General features: G+C 38.5%; 2 protein-coding genes across 4 annotated transcripts; one reads left to right on the plus strand and one right to left on the minus strand.

Moving 5' to 3' along the window:
• Nucleotides 1–6,374, plus strand: NDUFAF1 (NADH:ubiquinone oxidoreductase complex assembly factor 1). The gene is made up of 5 exons (XM_042452030.1): nucleotides 1–318; nucleotides 1,429–2,034; nucleotides 3,797–3,982; nucleotides 4,491–4,565; nucleotides 6,069–6,374. The coding sequence occupies exons 2-5, from the start codon at nucleotides 1,525–1,527 to the stop codon at nucleotides 6,207–6,209; spliced, it is 912 nt and encodes a 303-aa protein (XP_042307964.1). The 5' UTR covers nucleotides 1–318; nucleotides 1,429–1,524; the 3' UTR covers nucleotides 6,210–6,374.
• On the minus strand, nucleotides 6,313–23,498 carry NUSAP1 (nucleolar and spindle associated protein 1). Of its 3 annotated transcripts, none has more exons than XM_042452002.1 (12): nucleotides 23,297–23,498; nucleotides 18,698–18,763; nucleotides 17,395–17,574; nucleotides 14,594–14,768; nucleotides 13,282–13,374; nucleotides 12,016–12,128; nucleotides 11,220–11,285; nucleotides 10,915–11,096; nucleotides 10,541–10,713; nucleotides 9,763–9,873; nucleotides 8,647–8,734; nucleotides 6,313–6,723 (listed from the first exon to the last, which is right to left on the minus strand). In XM_042452002.1, exons 1-12 carry the CDS (start codon nucleotides 23,387–23,389, stop codon nucleotides 6,636–6,638), a joined length of 1,428 nt encoding a protein of 475 aa, XP_042307936.1. In that variant the 5' UTR covers nucleotides 23,390–23,498; the 3' UTR covers nucleotides 6,313–6,635. The 3 variants fall into 3 exon arrangements, with proteins under 3 accessions (XP_042307936.1, XP_042307943.1, XP_042307951.1); XM_042452009.1 differs by having other exon boundaries at nucleotides 13,282–13,371; nucleotides 23,297–23,497; XM_042452017.1 differs by lacking the exon at nucleotides 17,395–17,574.
• Between the last annotated feature and the right edge of the window lie 268 nt (nucleotides 23,499–23,766).

Consider the following 23,766-nt stretch of genomic DNA (forward strand, 5'->3'; position numbering starts at 1 on the left):
GTGAGAGGCCTATCTATGTGGGAATGTAAGGTTCTTTGTGAGGCGAGGCAAAGGCGCTCTCCTCCTCTTTTCCAAAGGGAGAAGGCTCAAGAAGACCCAAGAAGAGCTCGCAGCCGGGGAACGGAAAAACGTTTGTGGGGCGGAGCGGAAAAGGAGGAGCTTATTTGCGCAGGGAAGGCGGAACCTTTGGCGCGAGGCGCTTGTTTCCGGAGGAGATGATCATAGAGGGCTCTCTCCTCCAACTCTATGGTTGTTTTTTCCCCTCCGGAGGGCCTTCAGTGTGGGACTCGCCGGCGGACCTGTATATGGCTGCTGAGGGTGAGTGCCTCATGGCAGGGAAAGTGCTCTTTTTGTCTTGTAGACTCCTCCCTCCGCATTCGCCAGGGTCAGGGCACGGGGCCCCCTGGAGGGAAGAACCGCAAAGCACAGGACGCCTCTCTAGGGATCTCTGGGTCCTCCAGGGCAACTCTGTGGTCAACATCCGACAGACACTGCCATAGAACTGCCCTGGAGGAGCTACAAAGGCCCAGCGGAGTGGCCTCTCCTCTAGGGCCTTCAGTGCAACTTTTATTGGTTTATTCTATTTCCTTTTATTTGATGCAACCTAAAATGGCATTGGAGAGATGTGTGTTTCTCCTGGAATCCTAGAGTTGGAAGAGACCCCGAGAAGGGCCATGCAGGAACTCTCAGTCAAAGCATTATCCCCATTGACAGATGGCCATCCAGCCTCTGTTTAAAGACCTCCAGGGAAGGAGACTCCACTACGCTCTGAGGAAGGAGTGTGTTCCACTGTCGGACAGCCCTCACTGTCAGGAAGTTCTTCCTAATGTTGAGGTGGAATCGCTTTTGCTGTATGAGGTTTTGCATAAACTTGTGATGCTTATTTATTTCATTTGTCTCAGAAACATTTACAACCATAAACTATAAACAGTATAAAACTGCGTACACTAAAAAGCACAGGACACACTCCCTATAGCAAACACCCCATATAAAAGCCGCCCCATAATTATAGCTGCCTTGCTGGCTGGCAAAAGAAAAATGAATCCTTTGGAGTCTTGATAAATGGCTGGTTATAAAGACATTTCTCTGCTGCTGCTTGTTTCAAAAACCCCAAAGTGATTTAAATGAGCAAACAAAATATTTTGCCAGTTTACCTGGATTAATCCTTTTCGCCTATTTTTAGAAACTAGTTGGTACTAGATATTAATTAAACTTGTAGTTAAATTAAATAAAGTATAGATGGGAATTGTGATATGCTCTGTGGTGTTGGCTTCTCTTGTCTCTCCAGTATGTTGTTACATATTTAGGCTCCTGATGTGTTTGAAAGTTTCCGCCTCAATCAAATTAAAATGGTGGTCTGAATAGCAATAGCAAGTACATTTCGATACCACTTATCGGTGAACTAAGCACTATTTTCTGTTGTTACAGATGGAGATAAAGAACATTAACCAGAAGTAGACACTAGTACTTTTATTCGGACAAGAAAAGCTGTTTAACATAGTCCTGGTTTCTGAGGCTGCTGTTATGCCTTTCTCTCTCAAGGTGTTGGACAGTGTCCATCTTTTAAATAAATGCCATTGGCAAAATGGCATGTTTCCCTTGTTTAGACCTCTTGTTGATGGCTGCAGTCCCAACTGCTACAGCAGCTATAAGAGACCAGGGACACCTCCTGATAAGACCCCACCATGGAAGAAAATTAACTTCAGTTTTCAGAAGGGAGTGGAAGGAATCAAGAGTAATTTTGCACGTTTATCAAAGGAAATAGCTGACCATGTAAAAGGGCCAGAGGGACGTCCACTTTCAGAATATGTGCTGCAACAGACAAAAGTTGTTTGGGAGTTTCGTACTGAAGAAGACTTGAAAAAATGGGTAATTTCTTCTGATGCCGAAATTGGAGGAAAAAGTGAAATTTGCTTAAAACTAGGCAAAAACAACCAGTCTGCTGTGCTGTATGGGACCCTGAATACTACAGTACCTCGTGATGGAGAAACAAGGTACAGTGGCTATTGCTCCATGAGATCAAAACCACGGCTGGTGAGTAAAGTGGTGGCAGTGTGTAATAATGGTTTTACACTGAATTTAAGTCAATTGGCTTTTTTTTTAGTCTTGGTGGTGATATTCTCCCTGTATTTGTGCTCCCCCTCCAATCTAAATGATTTTTTAATGGGATGTGAACGGATACTGCTGCATTCTGAAACACACTGTATTGTATCCATTTGATCGTTCCAGCCAATGAAACAGCATGTGTTAGCACAGTGGGGAGGAGCAACCCTCCAGAGCAGATTTGGAGGTCATATGGAGATGGGAGAGGGCAAGAGGAGGAGAAAGTTCTGTTAAGTGAAAGTCTTACTTGAATTTCAAATTACTTGACTTTTATCACTTACTTGGAATTAAGCCTCAGAATATAATGGGACCTGCTTTCAAGTAAAAATGGAAATTATTGTGCTATTAAAGATTGGAAATAACTTAATCTTAACATAGTAGTTTTACTTTCCCCCTTTTAAGCAGCAGGGACATGTCATGTGTTCACATATCATTCTTACGCAAATGTAATGAAATATCTCAGAGGTGATACCAGAAAATGAGATATCAATAGTCCCAAACTATATTAATATAGCTGGCAAAGAACTCAGAATTCCTGATATAGTTAATAGATTAAGAATTTACATTCAGGGGAGGATGAATTCTTTCTCTCTGTCTCTTTCTCTCTCTCTCTATATATATATATATATAAACAAGCTAGCTACATCCATTTCTCATGCTAATGCTTTTATTTAGAGCAGCAAAATTTGTACATTTTGTTGCTTGTGCACTAATGAAAAATGGCATAGCATATACAAATAGTAAGAGACATACTGCTGAATCCTATGTGAAGCAAAGAAAAGTGAATCCCTGAATTTAACAGGATTTATTGCCAAGTAACTGTCAATAGGATTGGCTGTTTAGATCATTCTTGCAGATTCTGAAATTTGAAATATTTATTGACTTTGCCATTTTATTATTTTGTATATAGTATTAGATATAAAATTAATATATCTAAAATAAATTTTATTTATGAATGTGGCATTTATACCATCAGTGACTGATGCCAGTGGAAACTGGCAATAGCAGCTACAAAATTCCAATCCCAACCACGAAAGTTTGTGACTTTCCTGAAATTCAGAACAGTTCTCCCAACGCAACCAGGTGCACAAAGCTTCTTGGCATGAAAAATGGTTAGAACTGCTAGGACTGTTTCTTTCGGTGGTGTGATCGTAGGTCTTGAGTAGTGTTAAAAAGCTATGGATCAGGCTCTAATGTTGTAGGATTGTTATACATCTTCTAACCATTTTTGCCTAAGATGGTCCTATCATGGAGTGGTCTTGGAAAGATTTCTTCACAGGGGATTTGCCCTTTCCTTCTGCTGAGAGTATGACTTGCCCAAGGTGATCTAGTGAGTTTCCATGGCTAAATGGGGATTTGAACCTGGTCTCCCAGATTCCTAGTCCAGCACTCACACCACTACACCACACTGGTTGTGTGTAATTGGACACAGGATCTTAATGAGACAGTTCAAGCTGGCAAACCTACATGGAAGGGCTAGAGCAGATTGTACAAACAAAGCATCTGCTCTCAATTTACTATTCCAGAGTAGGTTGCCTTGGGTGGCATATAAATAGAATAGTTTTTTGGGGGAGCAGAGCAGAACCTTATTAAAATTTTAAAAATTTAGTTTTCAAGTTGGGATGGTGGAAAACTGAGTTTGTCTAAATGTAATAACTATTGAAACACTTACAGCAATATCACATTTTGCTAGGTTGCTTTTGATCGAAAGAGCCCTTATGATTGGTCAACTTTCAACACCTTACATCTGCGTGTTCGTGGTGATGGTAGACCCTGGATGATAAACATCTATACAGATCCATACTTCTCTCACCAGAAAGATGACCTCTATAGTTACTTCATGTTCACACGAGGGGGCCCCTATTGGGAAGAAATCAAGGTAACACATACATTTCATACAGTTTTAAATAATTTATGACTTCTGTTGGAAACTAGACAATCTCAGGACACAGCTACTAATACAACTAAATTCATGAACAAACGTTATTTTAAGTGGAAGCACTTTGTTTAAATGAGTGTAAATGTATAATTCATAATAAGAAAATCCAAATTGAAATTGGCTGGGCTTTTCGAATTTGAATACAAGCATACTTCAGTTAATGAAGCCTCTGAGAACCAAGCTTCTTTTCATGAAGGCTTTGGGGTACATGTGGCTAGGAGACTGAGGGGCATGGAGCTGCCCGTTTCAGCTAGATTAAGGCTCAAAAAGGAGTGGCTCTTTGCCACTTCTTTTTCGGCCAGCTGCAAGGTCTTCAGAAGGGCCCATAGTCTCTTGACTTGTATATGCAAGCTTTGTATTTAAAGCTAGATGCTACTATGAACCAGTTGGAGACCACTGTTATTTAAATTGTACTCTTCCTAATAAATCAATCATTTCTTATTAACAGATTCCATTTTCTAAGTTCTTTTTTTCAAGCCGAGGAAGAATCCAGGATAGCCAGCATGAGCTTTGGTTAGATAAGGTATGTTGACTTTTCACTACTTCTATAATTTCAGTGCAAAAGCAAGGCCTACCCCCTTCCCCATGTTCTCTGTACATGCCAGAGAATTGGAGGGATGAATGGTAACCACAAATAATTCTAGTTGTTCTCCGCCCATACACCCAGTGGTACAGTGACCAAAGATATATATTCAGTATGTTAATTAACAGGTGTATTAAGCCTTATACTCAAAAACACGTTCCATAAAAGTCAGCCATGTGTAGCATCCAGTGTTGTGCGACAGATTTAACAGGACTTTCTTTCCCTCTTTAACCCCATGAAATGTATTCAAGAATTCTCAACCCTCTGGAGCAAATGAAGGTGCAGGAAGGGGAATCTCTTCCACACAGAATGGATAGACTTTTAGGCTTATAAAATTGAGAGGTTGTACTTTTACCGTGAATGGTCATTCTGGGATGGCAGGGCAGAGCAACCCACTTATGAAATTGACTTAGTTTAGAAGGCCTGCTAAATGGTTTCAGCTGTAAAATAATGGCTGAAGAAGTTGTACTTGGAATTCTAACCCAAGATGCCTCAATACATGCTTGGCCCAGGAATTTGTTTTTAGTACTTTAACTGGGCATCACAACACATTCTTTCAAACAGAAATCTACTCATATCTCTCAAAATAGTCAACAGCCAAAATTGGGGGGGGGGGGGATTTTTGTTGCTGTTATTAAATGACTAGGAGTTACAAACCCTAGCAGATGTAGTATGAGTAACCAAGGGATCTAGCATGATCATATTTTGTCTGCTACTGTGCTAGTAGATACCATTCCATTGATGGCTTCAGATTATAGAGTTTGAGATGTATCCATGCAATACTGTTCAGTCTTTTGGTTTAACTGGGAAATGAGTCAGAAATTTGAAACAATTTGCCTTTGGGCAATGCATCTGGAAATAGCTCTAGCCAAAATGTGGAATGTCTTGTGAGAATAGGAATGTATTTTTGTTATTATAGGGGAACTCTGCTGAATTCATCCATTGTAAACCATGGTTTGCAGTTCAGTTCTCTGTATTCTCAGATGTAAAACCCATTGAATTAAATGAGGTAAATTCCACATTAAGAGGATGCAATTGCTTTTAGTGTCATTTTAAAATTATATACAGTTTCCTTTTCCTTCTGATTACAGTAATTGATGCTTCTAGTCCTAAATGGAGCTAATTCAAACATGCTCCAGTACCTTGAAATAATAGTTATAGCTTTTTGTGCCTTCAAGTTATTTCCGACTTATGGCAACCCTATAGCAACCCAGTTGTATTTGGTTTTGGCGAGATTTACACGGGAGAGGTTTGCAGTTGCCATCCTCTAACGCTGATAGTGTGACTTATTGAAAGACATTCAGTGGGTTTCCATAGCTGGGCAAGGATTTGACCTCCAATTATGACTGCTATAGTGAAATTTGATCTTAACTGGCTTCAAGTTGAATAAGCTTAATGCTGTGTTAAATAGTGTTAAATATTAATTGTATTTTTCTTTAACAGATAAGTACTTTAGGATTAACTGTAGGAGACAAGGTAGATGGTCCATTCCAGCTGGAGATCGACTACATCGGATTAATTCAAGACAGAGCACATACAGAGGAATGTGCTTATGAGCTATATGAAAAAAATCCCAGAAAGTAGAATGCATTAAGCATTTGAAGGAATACTGTTCAACTACTGTGGACACCCTAAACTCACACAGCTGCAAAAGTTAATTATATATTTGAAATCATATAGCACAGTATATTGTTAATAACCATGTTTTAATTAACAATGAATTAAAAACTGAATAATATGAGTCTAAAACTTGCTGTTTTGTCTCTTCTGTCCAATATAATACGAGATTTTTGGTCCATGCTTTTGAAAGAAAGAAAAGTTTAGATTCCAGGCAAACCAACACATAGCTGATATACACTTGGTAAACTGAGATTTACAAAAGAAAAAGGAACAGTTGCACTTACAACCTTACTAGGTCTGTACAGGCTGTCTTAAATGCATTATTGCAAAGAAAATAAGTAAAAATATTTACAAGGAAATAATATTTACACAGTAATTTTGGGATTAACTTTAAACAACAGTTAGTCCCCTCCGCATTCCAAGCATTTGGTCTTTTCTCTGTTTTCTTCCCTGTGTATGTTTCTCCCGTCTCTTTTCTCTGAAAGTGAAAAATATTGAATTGGATTATTCAAGCACCAGAATTAAAATTAGATAAAGCCAGTGAAGAGAAATTGGAAGTGTTCTTCTTAGTTGTAATGGTTTCTAGACTGAACTAAACTGATCAATTATATGTAACAAGAACTCACCTTTGTTAAAGACACAGAAAAGGAAATATGAGAAATATTCAGTTCTCTAAAAAGCCTGTCAGGATAAAAAAAAAAGCTTGTCTGCTGATGAGAACACTGCAGGGATAGTGTGGCCCAGTTCAACAATAGCTTAGATCTATGCTGTTATGATGTGTGCATGATTTTTAACCCCAGTTCCAAGTGTTAAAGCACTGAAGCAATATTGAGAGGTGAAGGGGCATTTGATTCCAATGAGTACAGCAGCAAGGTGGCCCCTGTAACATATATATTAAAAAAAAACACCTGGAATTAAGATTTGTGCCTGCTCTTGGTTTATACATATCGAGTCTCCCATACCCAAAATGCTTGGGACTGGAAGTGTTTCAGATTTCTGATACTTTTGGATTTTGGAATATTTGCCGGTCAGGAGTGCTGCCACCATCTTCAAAGCTAAAGCTGGCTGGGGTGGCTCCCTGGAGATCTCCTGTATGGTAAACAGGTTCCTTATGTAAAATAAAATGGTGAAGTGTTTGCAGGCTGCAGGTTAAAGAAGGAAACTTAGATTTTGCCCTGCCCATCAGTGAACAGGCTGGGGCTGCTCTTCTTGGGTCCTATCACTTGCTAACCTCTGGTACTGTTTGCCTCTTCTCAGCCACTGGAAAGTTCACTCTATATTTCAAGCATTTCTTTGGCCTGTTACAGACAGCCAAAATAAAGCTGCTTTGAGTCACAGTGGAGGTATGGTGTTTCAATGATGCATGAGTCCTAAGAGTCCAGAAGTCGCACCAAAGCCACGCTCCAGCCCTAAGGACAGGAGCGTGGCTTTGGTGGCGACTTCTGACTCTTGGACACATGCATCATTGAAACACCATTCCTCCACTGTGACTCAAAGCAGCTTTATTTTGGCTGTCTGTAACAGGCCTTTATCAGGTTTTTGAAATCTTATGTCTCTCAGCAGTCAACATATACAAACACCATTTTATTTTATACAAGGGATGTGATTACTGTACAGGATATCTTCATGGAGCCCACCAACCAACCACCTCTGCCTTCAACGCAATGGCATTGTTTGTTCATGTCTATCTGCAGCCTTGCAAATGTACATACTACATTTCTTGTGTTGTAGCTCAAAAGTTTTGGACTTTGGAGTATTTTGGATAAGAGAGACTCAACTTGTAGAGCATTTCAGGCATATTTAACAAGAGACATATATGAGAACTACCTTACTAGAAAGGGCTTCACTAGAGAGTGGTGGATTAGCTACTGTATTTGTGCAATTTGTGATAAGAGTAATTGCACAGACAATTTATATAGCATATTGAAATACAGCTGATTTATTTCCTGAATGATAAGGCAACAACAGTTTTCCAGGATTGTCGCCAAATGCAACTTCATTGGCCTCCATACCTGGAAACTGGGAAAACATGATATCAACATCAAGCTACTTAGGTTTTTATCAAACACTGCAGTCCAAATTTTCAATAACAGTAGTATGCAGCTTGCTATTACCAGTGGTGAAGGACCTCTATGTACAAACACTATTGAATCTAGCATGTTATGCACTCACATACTTAAGCAGGTATTTGGCTAAGTCTGCATAGATTACATGCTACATAATATAAACAATGTAACATCCCCTTTCAGGTGGCTGATACAAATGTGATACTGTGTTCCTTCACACTATATTCTGTATAAATGAAATTCTGTTTTAAGGCCTGAACATTTACTTAGTAAAGAAAAACAGGGTAGGTACAGGTTTTGGCAGATTACAAGACAGCATTGGATCATATACTTGCCTGGTCTGGAGAGGTGGCTGTTTAAGATCTCTCTTGTGGGAACATACACTCTGGTTCTCCTTTGATGTACCCCAAGGTTTAAGTTTTCCTGTATCAGCAGAAAGATAAAATGGGCCAAAATATAATTGTATTTTTCATATTCTCTTTTTCATTAAGTAGCATAACTTCATTTGGTGAATTTGGAGCAAGGGTGGGAATTGGGTGATATTGCTGAATTGCACTTCTCATCTGACTTGACAATAGAACCAGTAGTAACAGTCCAATATCTGAAAGGCCACACGACTCCCACCCTGATGTAGAGTAAGGTAGTGTGAAGTCTTGCCTACATGGTATTGTGGAACAGGAGAAGAGATTAATTTTGTCTGTATCATGATGGTGGCTGTGTGTGTGGCAGGTGTCTTTCCAGCATCACTGATTTTCATTCTGTGAAAAGTATTTTGTAAGGGCAAATATGTGGTTTAGTATTTGGAGCTCAAACCCTTCCTATTTTGTGTTCAGTCCCTTGGCGAAGTTACTTGTACTTTCTCACTACGTAGGCTACCATTTTGTGACACTAGTTCTCAGATTTCCAAATATGTCCACCATCCAGCTTAGAAACCTTGAATTTTAGAAAAGGTCTGTGTTTTGGCCTGCATAGGTTGAGAACAAACACAAAACGATAGGAACAATTCTCCCCATCATGACTGGCATAAATATTTATGGGTATGCAGGGCACATTCAGTGTTCTATAAAAGATGGTGGTACAGTGGGCCTGCCTCATTGGCAAGCTTGCTATTTTAGGACTGGAGCATCCACAGCTTGTCATGCCCCATATTTGTCAGTAGTGGCATGCGCTCACAGACATGGACAAGTCACAGACATTGAACATGGAGGCTTGAGCATCTATATTTTTCCCATATGCAGGGGAGGGGCATGGAACCAAACTCCCACAGATGGTAAAGGTCCACTATATAAGCAAAAATTTTAAAACTTTCTAAGTATAATGAAAATCAGAATTGCCTTGGGGGAAATACCATTTTGCAACTATTTTGCCATACAATTTGTGACCAAATACCATATCTGCCTGCCCTATTCCTGAGTGTTAGAAATAGAGTTTCAATAAAAAGATTGCAATACCTCTGTGAGGCTGATAATTAAGAGGCCTTGACAGACTTGCTTGTAGATCAAATACTGGCTTAGTGCTGTTTGGTTCTGCATTGTGAGTTACAAACTTGGAAGGGGTAACAGCTAATAGGAGACAATTGAATATTGATCATCACTAAGAGATAAGAATATCGTACCAAAATGTACATGTTAAACTCAAAACTTGGGATCTACAATTAATGAATGAGCTATAAATATAGTGGAAACAATAAATTAACTGTGTATCTATTTTGGATTCTAGCAACAGTTAGACTTATACTGATACTGCTTTTTTAATAACCAGAAGCAAACAGTTAAGCAAGCGATGACATTTATTGTTAATGAACTGAAGCTGAATCGTTATACTCATTTAATTTGCTGGAGAAGTAAATTGTAAATTATTGTATTATAATTTTGTAGAACTTAATTCCATAGAGTATTAAAACTTCTCAGGGAAATTGTTCTTTTGAAGAAAGATGATTTCCCATAATCAAGACAGACAACAAAACTTGAAGTGGATCAATTAACAGTTTCAAGTTAATGAAGGATGTCAGACAGGATACCAAGGCTCAGTAAGGGAGAAAGAAAAATGCTTTATGTGAATTTACAAAGTTTTACTTAAAATCAAATTAAGCTGCCTACTGTAGAGCAATGTTCTAGCTTCATGGTCATGTTCTCCCATGCCTTACTAATAAAATTCCTTGGGCAATGAAGCAGAAACAACTGCTTTACTTTCAAAATAAACGCAATGTACAAAAATAAACTAAGTTACCAGAGTTTTGTGGAGTTTGACACTTTGTTGTACTTCCAGTGATGTTCTTTCTAGTGACATATTTATTGTTCTTCTGGCTCCCTGGGCTGCAGTCATTTAGGAATGGAGATTTTCTAGATGGAGTCTTGGTAAGGGAGCGTTTGTGCTCATTGTCCTTTGTAGACTCAGTGAATCTGAATAAAAATTATTATTTACATGATTTAATTCCTCAATTTGTAACTATTGACACTCCCCAGATTTTTTAAATAGCACTATAAATTAAACATTCTGAGGCTTTGATTCCATAGTGTTATAAACTTGCTGAGGTAGATTCTCATATTACCAAATAAATACTATGCATTTTATTAGTTGATGCTGCATATAATGCTTATTACCTGACATTCATTTTGGTGGCTGAGAGGCCAGTTGAGCTGAACGCTGATTTCCGATATAAAATACTTTTGTTTGTTGTGTCAGGAGAATTGCGTGATGAGCGCCTAAGGTTTACAGGAGTACATGCAGGAGTGGGCCTACTCCTTTGAGGATGGGGGCTGAATATAATCCCATTCGAACACATCTGCAAACATGTAGTGTATTAGTACATTTTAAAGTCTGACCTGTCTGATTTGGAGTAAAACATGAGAGATCAAAAAGACCATCCTGTTTTAAGTTAAAACCTTGATCAAGAATTTATTCTCACCTTGGAATTACTGTTTAGAGTTTCTTTGTGAGAGGTCTTCAAATAATTGTTCTTCTTTGCCAGCATCTGAGAAATGAGAAAATAATTATTTCTTATCTTATTATGGGCATTATTATGAATCAGGATTCCCAAATGGAACCTTTTCTAAGGTTCTTATGTAGTTTTCTTCCCCAACACCAAAAGAAGTCACAAACAAAAACATATGACATCTGCATGAGCATAGACTTTCAGCTATTGTCAAGCTATGGGTATTACATAGTCATCAAGCAAGCTGCTATATATGTCATCAGATTGTAGATGGAAAGCAGTTGAAGAGAGACATGGGACAGCCAAAATAAGACTTTCTAAAATCCTAAGTAAGATTGATTCCTTTTGTTTTCCTTTGGATAAGCATTTGGTGATGTACAGTGTTTCCTATTTCCAGTTTTAATTTTAATGCTGTTCTTAAATTATTTTATATCACATGATTTTTGTTTTAGTTTTATTATAAGATTTATAACTTATGTGATTTTTATAAATTTAATAAAATTTAATAAATACAGAGGACTTAAGAGAGTGTGAAGAAAACAAGGAGAACATTGGGAGATGTTTGCTGAGTCAGTATATTGTCAGAATATTTTGCATGAAAGAGTCTGAAGCAGGACTTTATTTCATTGATGGGAGTATCTTAAGCAAAAAGGAGGCTAAATTCTTAATTTCTTCAAAGCATCCATACATCCTGCAAAGTAACTAGCATGACTGAATGAAAGCTTCATTGCAGAGAATCTATTTAGGGCTGGGGGTGGTGAACATTTACCTTAGCCTCATTAGCTGAATTGCTGAAGTTGCAAATCATTTTATTTTTCTTTTCGATGTAATCGTCAATAGATAGCATTTTCTTGAACTGAGCCTCATGAATTTTTTTAAAATCTACAGAATCAAAAGAAGCACATTGGTATTTTATTAAGTGCACACATACACACACTGATAACTTGCTAGTTTGCCCGAGTCTGGAGCTTCTACTAAAGCAATAATTATTAATGAATACATATTTGGACTGAATAAAATATAATGTCCGATGTAAACAAAGCAAGTCTTTATATAGTCTCTTGCCCAGCAAGGGAACAGAATTCATTATTTAAAAATGAGAACTATTAAGAGACTTAAATTATCTATAACTGCCTAAAACTGGAAAACACAACTTTTCCTGTTTAGCATTTTTGCATTCATATGTAAATGAAAGAAAAACAACACAGAAATAACTTGTAAATTAATAATATAATATTTTATGGCCACATAAGATGGTAAACTTATTGTCAGAAAAGGATTTGGGGTCCCCTCTTTTTAATAAGATGAACAATTCAAATGGTTAAAATTAAGTATTAGCAAGCTCTTTTTAAAAAAGCTTTTTTACATTTTTTGTTTACCAGTCTACATTCTATCATTTAAATGTCCTTCAAGAGACTGTCAGTTACAGAATTCCTTCTCTAGGCAGGAATTCCCAGTATACAGAGGATTGTGTGAAAAGAACTTAGGGAAACAGAAGCAAAAAATAAGCATATAAATCCAAGATATGACACTTATCAGTAGTAGATATCATGGGATTCAAGTATTAAAACAGACTAAGAATGATTGCTGCATACAGTATTGGTGTTATTAGTCCAAAACACACTGCAGGAATAATCCAGTTTGAGAATACTTTAACTGCCCTGGCTCAATGCTAGGGAATTCTGGAAACTGTAGTTTTGTGAGACATTGAGCCTTCTCTGTCAGAGCTCTGGTAATATAATAAACTATAATCCCCAGGATTCCCTAGCACTGAACCAGGGCAGTTAAAGCAGTCTCAAACCGGTTTATTTCTGCAGTGTAGTTTGGACCATTAAATCAACATTTTTGTACCACTGTTGTGCAATGAAAATCTTTTACATTTTTTAAATAAATAATTCAAGTTAGAAAACAATCCATTGGAATGAGCTGTTAGCCAAAGTCACAACAGCATATCAAGTCCATTTCTAAAAACTGAGTTGTGTACAATTAAGTTATCATTTGGATAGTGTTGGTGCCAGGTAGGCCTGTAACTTACTTGGAGTGGTAGAAATTCCTCTCTTCCCAGATTTTGGCAGGTTGTCCTTATAAAGATTCTTTCCAGAGAGAGAATTCATAGGAGTTTTGCCTCATATAAAAAGATCAGATACAGATTTAAAATTAGTGGAAAACATAACTGACTAGAAGCCAGAATGGCTAAACTGAAGCTATTGTACTCTGGTAACATGTGAAGACAACACTGTGCATGTGTCTCCATGTTGCCTGTGGACTTATAGCAACCCCAACAATTTCATAGGATATTCTAGACAAGGAATACTCAGAAGTGATTTTGTCAGTTCTTTCCTCTGAAATATAGCCTATATAGCATTATTATTGGCACAGACAAAAATGCTTATTAAAGTAAATGGCAGTAGGAGAAGAGAAAGATTAAGCTACAGTTGGATTCATTCAATAAAGGAAGCCATGACGCTGAGCTTGCAAGACATTATCAGGGCTGCAGGGTACTTGTGAGATCTCTCATTCATATGATCTCATTCATATGATCACCTGATCTGATTGCAAACAAGGAATAATAATACTATGTAGGTTCAAAACTATTCTTTGTTATTTCTAGCGTTAAGTACCATATACTACTTACATTGACCCATGGATAAGTCGGCCCAGCTTTTTGTGGTCAGTTTGACAAAAAATTCTATACTTATACATGAGTATATATACAGTATGTGTAGAGAGATCTTGTAGTACCTCTGAGACCTTTTGAGACCTACAAGATCTTTCTATATATTGATTCTACAGACTAACACACCTATATTTGAATTCTAGAGTTAAGGTGCCCCAATTCAGCTCATATTTTCATCAAGAATCAGCCTTCATATTTTAATGTTTATTATGCTTCTGTACTTATTAAACGGGTTTGTGAAATGGTTAATCCACTTGAGCACATCAGTGGAAACTTTGTCAGGTTCTTTAAAAAATCACATTAGTTTCTTTTTTAACATTTGAGGTTCAGAAGGGTTGAGAGATTGGTACAGTACTTTGGGGGCGCTTGTAACCCTAAAGCTTTAAATGTGTTAAAGCTAGGCTGCTTTAAAAAAGAGTGCATCCCTTCATGTTTTCTACTGTATTTTGGCCAAAATGGAAACCAGAAGTGATGTAATGTCATTTTGGCCAAAACCAGATACAACCTATAAGGGCGCTGTGGAAATTGCCCCCATTTCTAAAGTATTGTTTAGTTCCTTTGAGTCCTAGCTTTTTACAAAGTTTGAAAATATGATAGCACATTAAAAAGATACCGTCCTTTGTAGCAAGCTGCCAAATTAGAATATTAATAGTCTATAAGGGCAAATTACTTTCAATTATTTTTTGTCTGGCAGTATTCTCTTTTTCATGACCTGGAGTAGCAGACGTCTCTGCCAGGTTTCCTGTCATTGTTCTCTTTGTCCCATATTCGTCTTGGTTCATCTTCAGTATTGTTCCAGATTTAGCATCCTGCAACTCTTCACTTTCTTTCAGCTCTTCCAGAATCTACAGGGTCAGATGTATTTGAGGTTTACATCAGTAGCTGGTGGCTCCAAGTCAGTGAAGCAGCAAATACAATCAGTCCAAGGATTAATAGCTAATTTGAAATTCAGTCTAAAACCCACAGCAGATTCAAGTCTCCACTATCATGATGGCCACCAACCATCACTGTTGGCATCTCACCTTCTGCTTCTACCATGTATACTTTTTACACGTTTCCCCCCTTCATATTGAATGCAAACAAAATAGTAAATAGGAAAATAGGTATTTACAGATTGTTATATGTTGACCTAACATATCCATTTATCGCATTGTTATAGAGATGTAGGTAGGGATGTCTGAAAGACTTTTCAAAGTCTCTCCCTAGAGACTCCAGAAGATTTAGTCATGAGGTGAAAGGACTCTCTCATGAGTGGATAACTCTTGAAGAGACAGCAAAGTGGGAATTAATGGACAGTCCCAGCAGTGGAATAGTGTGGTATTTCCGAAGGACCTATATTAGGACTGGTGCTTTTTAACTTGCTCATCTCTCCACCCCAAGACAAAGGAGAATAAAATGACAAGCATGGAGCAATGTAAGTAAATGAAAACTAGGCAAGTAATTATCTGCTGGTTTGACATAACAAAGAGACTGAGTTAGCTAGACTGCTAAAAGAAAATGCCAACCCAATGTTATGAGAAAGGCTGTGAAAAATGGATGGTCTCTCATAGTTCTGGGTGTGTAGATTCTCTGGTATGACTCTTAAGCGGTAGCTTAGAAAATTGCAGACAGTGAAGATTCACACCTTACATGGGGGATTAAGGTAATTTATAGCCCCAGGATGTCTTCTGGCAGGGCTCAAAGAGACAGCATTTATCACCTCTCAATCTATCTATATCAAAGTAATCTTACCATGGAAATCTTTACTACCTTTGAAGTAGCTTTAGATCAGGTCTACTTAGACTGCAAAATTCTTTATTCAGTGTGCTAGGTGAAATCTGGGTGTCCTCCATGTCACACTGAATTTTGATTTAGCTCTGACTCTCAGCCGCTTTCCCAGTCCCCTTTGTATGGCTTGGGTCCCAAAACATCTATTCATCATAAGGAGCAGCCTCGTTCAGGTAATTATTACCCATCAGAAGGCATCTGGTCTATATCTACAGCTAATCCCTTTATTCCCAAGTCTTGGGTGTATGTGTGAGTGAAAGGTTGTCTTTAGCGTATGTGTATTTCCACAATAAATTTATCAATTAATTTGAAATACTTTGTCTCTGCCAATCTCTTGTTTCTAACTACCTTCGTATAAACATAGATAAGATCCTAGAGCTAATTAAGCCAATTCAAATTCCAAGTCTAAATTCAAGTCTAACACCAGTGTGCAGTTGCTATGAAAATGGCACATTAGTAAAGGAACTGAAGACTATAAATGTCATATCTTTACTTTTTTTGAAATACTGTACAGTGGTGCCTCGGGTTACGAAATTAATTCGTTCCGCCGCCGCTTTCGTAACCCGAAAAGCATTCGCAAGCCGAAATGCCATAGGCGCTAATGGGGAAAAGCCGCGATTTCGTGCGAAAAAGCGCCGAAAAGCACCAAATTTTTTTTCGTAACCCGAAATAACCTTCGTAACCCGGAACAGTTTTTTTTAATGGATTTTTTTCGTAACCCGGAAATTTCGTAAGGCGGCGCATTCGTATCCCGGGGTACCACTGTATAAGTCTGGTTAGTGATTCTCAAAAAAGCCTACTGTATAGCAAGAAATAATTTGTTCTAGCATGGTGATTCTTATTTTTAGAGCTGTATACAAGAGCTAGCAAAATCCAGGAGCTAGTATTCCAGTTCAGATTTGCTACAGGAAACCAGTAAAAGAAACCTATTTTTATACTATTGATCTGATAGTTTCTTTAAAGCCTTACCTATAATGAGTGCTGTGTGAGAGTGCATTTCTATCATTTTAGCATCAAAGAGAGCAAGATAAAGCTGTTTTGGAGCTACAAAAGTGATGTTCTGAGGCTGTCTTTCCCTCTTTTGCTCTAACAAATAAAATGCAATCTTAAGCATATTTATTCATAAACAAATCCCTCCCCTATTTTTACTTAGTGCCTGGTAAGTATACCTAGGATAGCATCCTGAAGATAAGCTTGCAAATTTGTAGGCAAAAGAGAGGGATCAAGCATATATTTTAGAGTTATGCCCTGCATAAGACTTTGTTCTCCTGATGAGTAACAGGGACACAATAACCGTGGCACAGGAAATTACAAAACATTGTGTAATATGTTCAAATTCATTGGTAATATTTCTTGGCACATTATACACACAACTCTTGTTAATGCTGTAACTGTCCAGTTATTTATGTGATGAGCTATGATTGTTTTTTCTATACTGTACTCCCTTGCAATCCGTGCGAGGATCTGTTCTGGACATGCTGTGGATAGCAAAAAAACATGAGACCCCAAGTCCCGTTCTTTTCAATGGGTGCACATGCATACTCATGCCCACTGAAAAAGTAGGGGCTTGTCGTACACAAAAGGCAAGTCCACGGTTGGCATGGGCACACTGTACATTGCAGTTGATATTTTTCATGGCAAATCAACAACATCCATAACAGGCAAGGACTATGACTAATATAACTTTCATATACATAAGAGTACCTCTTTTTCTGGATGGAGTTCAGGGTTTGCTTCATAAAGGTTTTCTATTTCTAGACTTTCCTGTACATTATGACGATTTAATTTTCTACGCTTTTTGGTAACCATAGACAGATCAGCAAATAATATTTGACTATTGTCAGATTCCTCAGTATCTACAGCAGAAGAGGTTCTCTTTTTGACCTATACAAAAGAAATTAGACCACATTATTTCTGCTTCCAAATCAATTTCAATATTGTAAATGAAAAAGTGGGAGATATTCTCAACTATCAGCTTGCTCTGTCATATTGTTCATGTTGTGAGAATGATTATAACAAACAAGGGAAAACATGTTTCTTACCCTCATATGCATAGCCAACAACAGACAAAAACAAACAAAAAACTTACATAGTTTTTTGTGGGTTTTTCGGGCTATGTGGCCATGTTCAAAAAAAGTTTCTTCCTGATGCCTTCGACTTTACATTAAAAAGCTTACAATTTTTTTTTTGTTTAAACTGGTTTTTAATTAAAGTTTTAATGAAAAATTTGAATCCTGCTTATTATATTAATACAGTACTGTGAAACATTGTTTTATATATCAGAAAGTGGATCAACTGTTTTAATGATTTCTAACATTAGCAATTCAAATTTATTAAGCTTTGATATGATTTATCTTTCAATAAAACACCATTTTTACTGCTTATCATTCCTATTAAATCTGAATTTATGTAGACTGTACATAACATACACTCAGAGACAATTGAAAATAAGAATGTTAAGAATTATTCCTGCTTATTATTTATGGGCATATAGGGACTACAACAGTATAGGAGTGGCAAAATGCAGTTCAGATGTTATGCCCACTAGCTCAATCCTTGTTCTTTAAAAAGTACTCTTTTAAAGCAAGTGGTTTTTTTTTTGTTTGTTGTTGAACTTAAATTAATTGAAAGATTTGATTCTCAATGGGATTGCTTGCATTAGAAAATAAAGTGATTATGAAGAAGCAACTGACACTGGTATAACAATGAACAACTGCCAATAAACTGTTAAAATTAAAATGTTTACATTCACGAGAGAAGAGTAGAAAACAGTAATAGCTAGATGTTTCTTAAAAAATGAATACTCAGTTAAAAAGCCGGGAGTGTTGTTTTTTTAAATCATTTGGTTACCAACTCACCCTGCCAACAAGTGAATGAGGCATTTCATAGACAAAGTATCATTCACTCTGTAGAAAGCAGAGACTATAGTACAGTACTCAGTTTGATAGTACCTTTCTTGGAAACAGATTGAAAAAAGCAATTATAATTATTTTTTGTAATTGCTTACCATGCTTCCATTCTCATGTACTACCTCACGGAAGTGTTGCTTCAGCACATTTAGCAACTTTTCTGCCTGTTAAAAGTTATAACAAATTTGAGGGCTAGGTACATGCAGTTTCATTTCATAATTCTTCAGCACATAATACAGAAAGGTACTTTTGTGAATAAAGTTATATACAAACTAACCAAGGAAAATTTTTTCATTAATAATAGCAAATTTATCTTAAAATAGCAGTAGGAGCATGTGAAGCCGTATGCTTACATTCATCCAAGATGGGTGTAAGCATACGGCTAAAATGTAAGTTATGGACATCCTTCACTACTGTGTGGATGAGGAAACATAGCTGTCCTGTAATGCCTGAAGTACAATTATATGCAAGTGATTTTTCATTGTTGAGTTCACACAGAAGTAAACAGACAGCGTAATTCTTCTATGATACTGTACACTGTTGCCTATGCAGTAGTAAAAATATTGTCTTCAAATTTCAGCCCCTTGTTATTTACAAGCTGTTTGCTAGATACAAAAGATGTGTGGGAAAGAATACCACCATCCAAACCGATTTTTTTAGCTTGGATTTTTTCCACCAGCCAACAAAATGCGACATCGGGAAGCAAAATCAAGAAGCACCTAGGTTAAGAAAGACATTCATTGTTTTATCATACCCAATTGAAACTATAACCATAAAAAATAATCTACAACACAGGGAAGCAAAACCAAAGTCTTTCTTCTTTAACCACACACTCCTTTCTTTATGAGCCATTTTACAAATCCAACATACATCTGAATATGATTTTGGCATAGCAAAATACTCTCAAGCCATGTCAGTTTTTTTCTTCCTTCCTATTTAACACTAGAGAAAAAAGAGCATGCTGTCACTTTGTGCAGCTGCTGCCACTTAAGCACACTTGACTGAGTGTAACTGAGAACTGTTCTTCTCAAAGTAGTGGTATAAGTAGAGGGGAGAACTGAGATATCAGTTCCCACTACAACTGCACAAGTGTATGCCGACTGCAGGTTTTCAGATCTTGAATCTGTGTGAAAAGATTGTTATCCTTGGTTAAAGAGATTCCCTCTAAAACAGAATAGTCCAGCAGTCTGTTTCAGGAACAAAGAAAAACAACTTTATTGGTATGAATCCAACATTTATAAGCTTGCAAGGTGATGTTACAGATAACTAAATATTCTCGTGTATATTAGAGGTTTTAATTGCTTCATTCAGTTCATGTGTCTATTGATTGTTAATTTTTAACAACCAACAATTCAGTATTAAATTAACTTTCCCTTAATCAGCCCATGTTGCTCAGATAATCAGAAAGAGATATATTTCATACTGGGAACTGCAGTCTTCAGAGGACGTGCAGCTTCAACTGTATCTCTGTTAGCTTCCCTGCTCAAGGTTCTTTCCCAACATTCAGGTCTCTGTAATATGGCTTCACTTTGATTTGTTAGTAATTTCAGGTTTGGAGCAAAGGAAAACATGTTTGGGGTTCTGGGAGACCCAATCTACCTCCTGTCAGTCTCAGATATACTGATCTACTAGCCCCCACTTTAGCTCTATGCTGTTCAGCTGCTGAAGTTAATGGTGCGATTAGGAGAAAGTATTAGTGTCTTTCACTGCTGATTACTTATGATCAGGAAGGAGCTCTGGTTTCTACTTTCATTTCATATACACCTTATACATATAGCCTGAAGGTAATTTTATAAAACATTTTAAATAATTTTGTGCATGACACAAAGGTTGTATACACTGAACCATCAGAAAGCAAAGATATAAATGATCTCAGCCACCAATGTGGACAGTTCTGGAGTTTTGAGTATTTCAGATTTTGGATTTCCAAATAAGGAATATGAATATATATATATGTTGCAATCCTCACCAAAGGTTGCAGTAACCACTGGGCTATTGAATTATTTTTCCAAGCAAGCATAGTAATGATCAAAATTCTACGACAAAGGCTTTTACTATACAGTGTGCCCGCTCCATACGCGACTTCCTGTTTACACGCCACCGCAAGCACAAGCCCCATACTATTGAATGGGGCTCAAGCTTACACGAGATTTGCATTACGCGGGGGGTCCAGAACGGATCCCGCACGTAAGTCTAGGCTCCACTATATACTGAATGAAAAACACCAGATGTACAAACTGGATTTAGGAAAGGAAAAGGCACAAGAATCATATTGTAAATATACATTAGAAAATGGTGTGCACCAAAGAATTTCAAAAGAAAATCAGCCTGTGCTTTACAGATTAAAGCAAAGCCTTTGATTGTATAGATCATGAAAAACTAAGCATTGCTCTTAAAGAAATAGGTACGCCACAACTTCTGATCATTTTGATGTGTAACCTATACTCAGGACAAGAGGATGCAGTCAGGACAGATTAGGGAGAAACAGAATGGCTTCTAAGTTTTAAGAGTCAGGCAAGGCTGTATTTTATGTTAACATGCATGTTGAACATATATGTAAAGTAGGATTAGACTCAGAGGAAGGAGGTGTGAAAAATGGAGCAGAGAACAACAACAATTTAATGTATGCAGATGACACCATGCTACTAGCAGAAGATAGCAAATATCTGGATCTATTACTGGAGAAAGCGCAAAGGCAGGTTTATAGCTGAACATCAACAAAAATGGCCACAGCTGCTTTACATAACTTTAAAACTGATATAATATGATGTTGCCATTGAAATACTTTAGAATTTTCCATACTTCGGCTGAGTCATTAATCCAGGGGTTCCCAGCCCAGGATGTCTGCACCTGCAAGGGGCGTGAGATGGAATTTCAGGGAGTATGCCAAAGGCCTGAAATGCATGGGCCAAATAAGGCAACTTCCCCCAAAGCAGCCGGATGTCACTCTGGCGCTGTGATCCAGTCCTTTGGACCAGATCAAAAAGGAGTATATTAAATCTGACTCTTTGTGGTGACTGACGGTCTGGGACTGCTGTGGCAGCCCACCGCAGTCCCAGCCCAATCACAGCCACTGGCTGCTCCTTGTGGCCCAAAGATATTTGGGTGAATCTGGATTCAGTTCTCAACTGTCAATCAAGATAAACTCTGGAAATGGATCGCAGTCAGCAGGAAAGTTCCACATTTTGACAAAAATCATGAATGAGAAGCAGGAGCAAAGAAGTAATTAAATTTTATGTTCACAATTTGATTGATTTTCTTGTTTACAATTTTTTCCTGAACAACTTAGAATAATTTAGATTTGCATTTTTTAAAGTTCAGTTTGTCCATCCACAGTAAGTTATGTGGTTCAAAAATTATCAGGCTTTTTCATTTCCAAATGCAGTATTACTTGATGGCATGAATCATTAGAAAAGACAGTGACGCTAGGAAAGGTAGAAGGCAGCAGAAAGAGGTAAAAGCCAACTTGCCAGATGGTTAGACTCAGTCAGGAATGAGACCACAGGAATGAATCTGCAGGAACTGAGCACTGGAAGAATGAGAGAAGTCTTATCCAGTCTGTCACTGTGGGTCAAGGGTAGTTAACAACAACAAGAGGTGCTTAATCAAACATTTCCTAGGCGAGTGGAGCAAAGAAAAGTTTGGGGACCACTGGATTAAACAAAATGCAGTCTCTACAGTCAAGAAATCGGAAGAAGGCTAGGACTTGGAAGGAATTAGACAAGATCCTCAAGTGCAGAGATATACAGTATCATTGAACACTAATATTAGGATGGTCCATGCCATCATACTTCCCATTTCTATACATGGCTGTGAAAGGTGGAGAGTGAAAAAAGCTGAAAGGAAGAAAACTCCTTTGAGATGTGGCGGTTGAGAAGGGCTCTGAGAAAAGGCCAATGGATGGATGGGCCACAGAGAGCAGATCAAGCCCAGTCTCCCTGGAAGCCAAGATGACTAAACTGAGACTGAGAGGCCATACTCTGGACACATCATGAGAGAAAGCAACTCACTAGAAAAGCCAATGATGACTGCCAAGATGGAAAGCAGTAGGAAAAGAGGAAGGCTGTATTACAAATGGATAGACTCTGAGTCTGCAAGACCTGAGCAGGGCTACAGATGGTCCTCATCCATAGGGTCACCATGATGACAGTTGACAGCCTCCCCTATACAGAGGACCTTGGCATTCACTGGGGTACCTGTGGATATCAACATTTGTGGATGCTGAAGTGCCATGGAGTACAATGGATAATGAAGTGGAGTCCCTGAAGGGAAATGGCAAAAGCAAGGTTTGCTTTTGAAGCCATGGCTGCGTGAATCCATGGATGAAAGCCCCAGGGATAGGGAGGGCCCCACAGCCCAGCTATGTTCATGGGATTACCTCATAGGAAGAGCTCTTTGTCTCCTTTGGAGGCCTTTAAGCAGAGTTCCTGCCTGGCAGAGTGCTCTCTCTCCTCCTGCTCTATGGCCCTTCCCTGCAACTGAAGGGGGGCCTCCAGGACCCTCTCTTTCAAGACAGACCCTTACTTCCCCAGAGGCTTTTTCGAGGATGAGGTTGTGGGTTTCTGCAAGACAGAGCGGGACCAGCGCCCTTCCTTTGTATTTAAGGGCACCTTCCAAGACCCTCAGGCGAATAACCAACGCTGCCAAGGTCGAAGCCGCAAGTATGGCGGGAGGTGAGTGTACACCGCCTTGGTCACCTTGAGGTTGGCCTTCAGGCCGAGAGTCTTGGCCAGGCGCTGCAGCTCCACGTACTTCAGCCCCTCCAGCTCCTCCGGAGAAGGGATCTCCATGGCCGCCACCACCGCCGCCGCCAATGCTCGCCTCGGAGCCTCTTCTCTTACCGACGGAGGGAGTTTCGCGCCCAACCGCCCTCGCTTCGAAATACCCGCCTAAGGCACGGGCGTGACGCAAAGGAGGGCGTGGCTTCAGAGAGGAGACTGTTGGCCAATTGGATCAACGGAACAAAAAAAGCAGCGGTGCTTTTCTTCCCCATTCGTGGCTTGGGATAGAATTTGGAAAGGTGATTGGCTAAAATGAAATGTGGGCGGGACGGTTGTAGCCAATGAGTGAGGAGGATGAGGGGGCGGAGCTTGTGAGAGAGAGAGACAGAGAGAGAGAGAGAGAGAGGAGACCGTTGGCCAATAGGATTCCAAGGCGCGAGGGAGTT

Source organism: Sceloporus undulatus, chromosome 1, assembly GCF_019175285.1.
Source record: "Sceloporus undulatus isolate JIND9_A2432 ecotype Alabama chromosome 1, SceUnd_v1.1, whole genome shotgun sequence".
Taxonomy (NCBI): Eukaryota; Metazoa; Chordata; class Lepidosauria; order Squamata; family Phrynosomatidae; genus Sceloporus; species Sceloporus undulatus.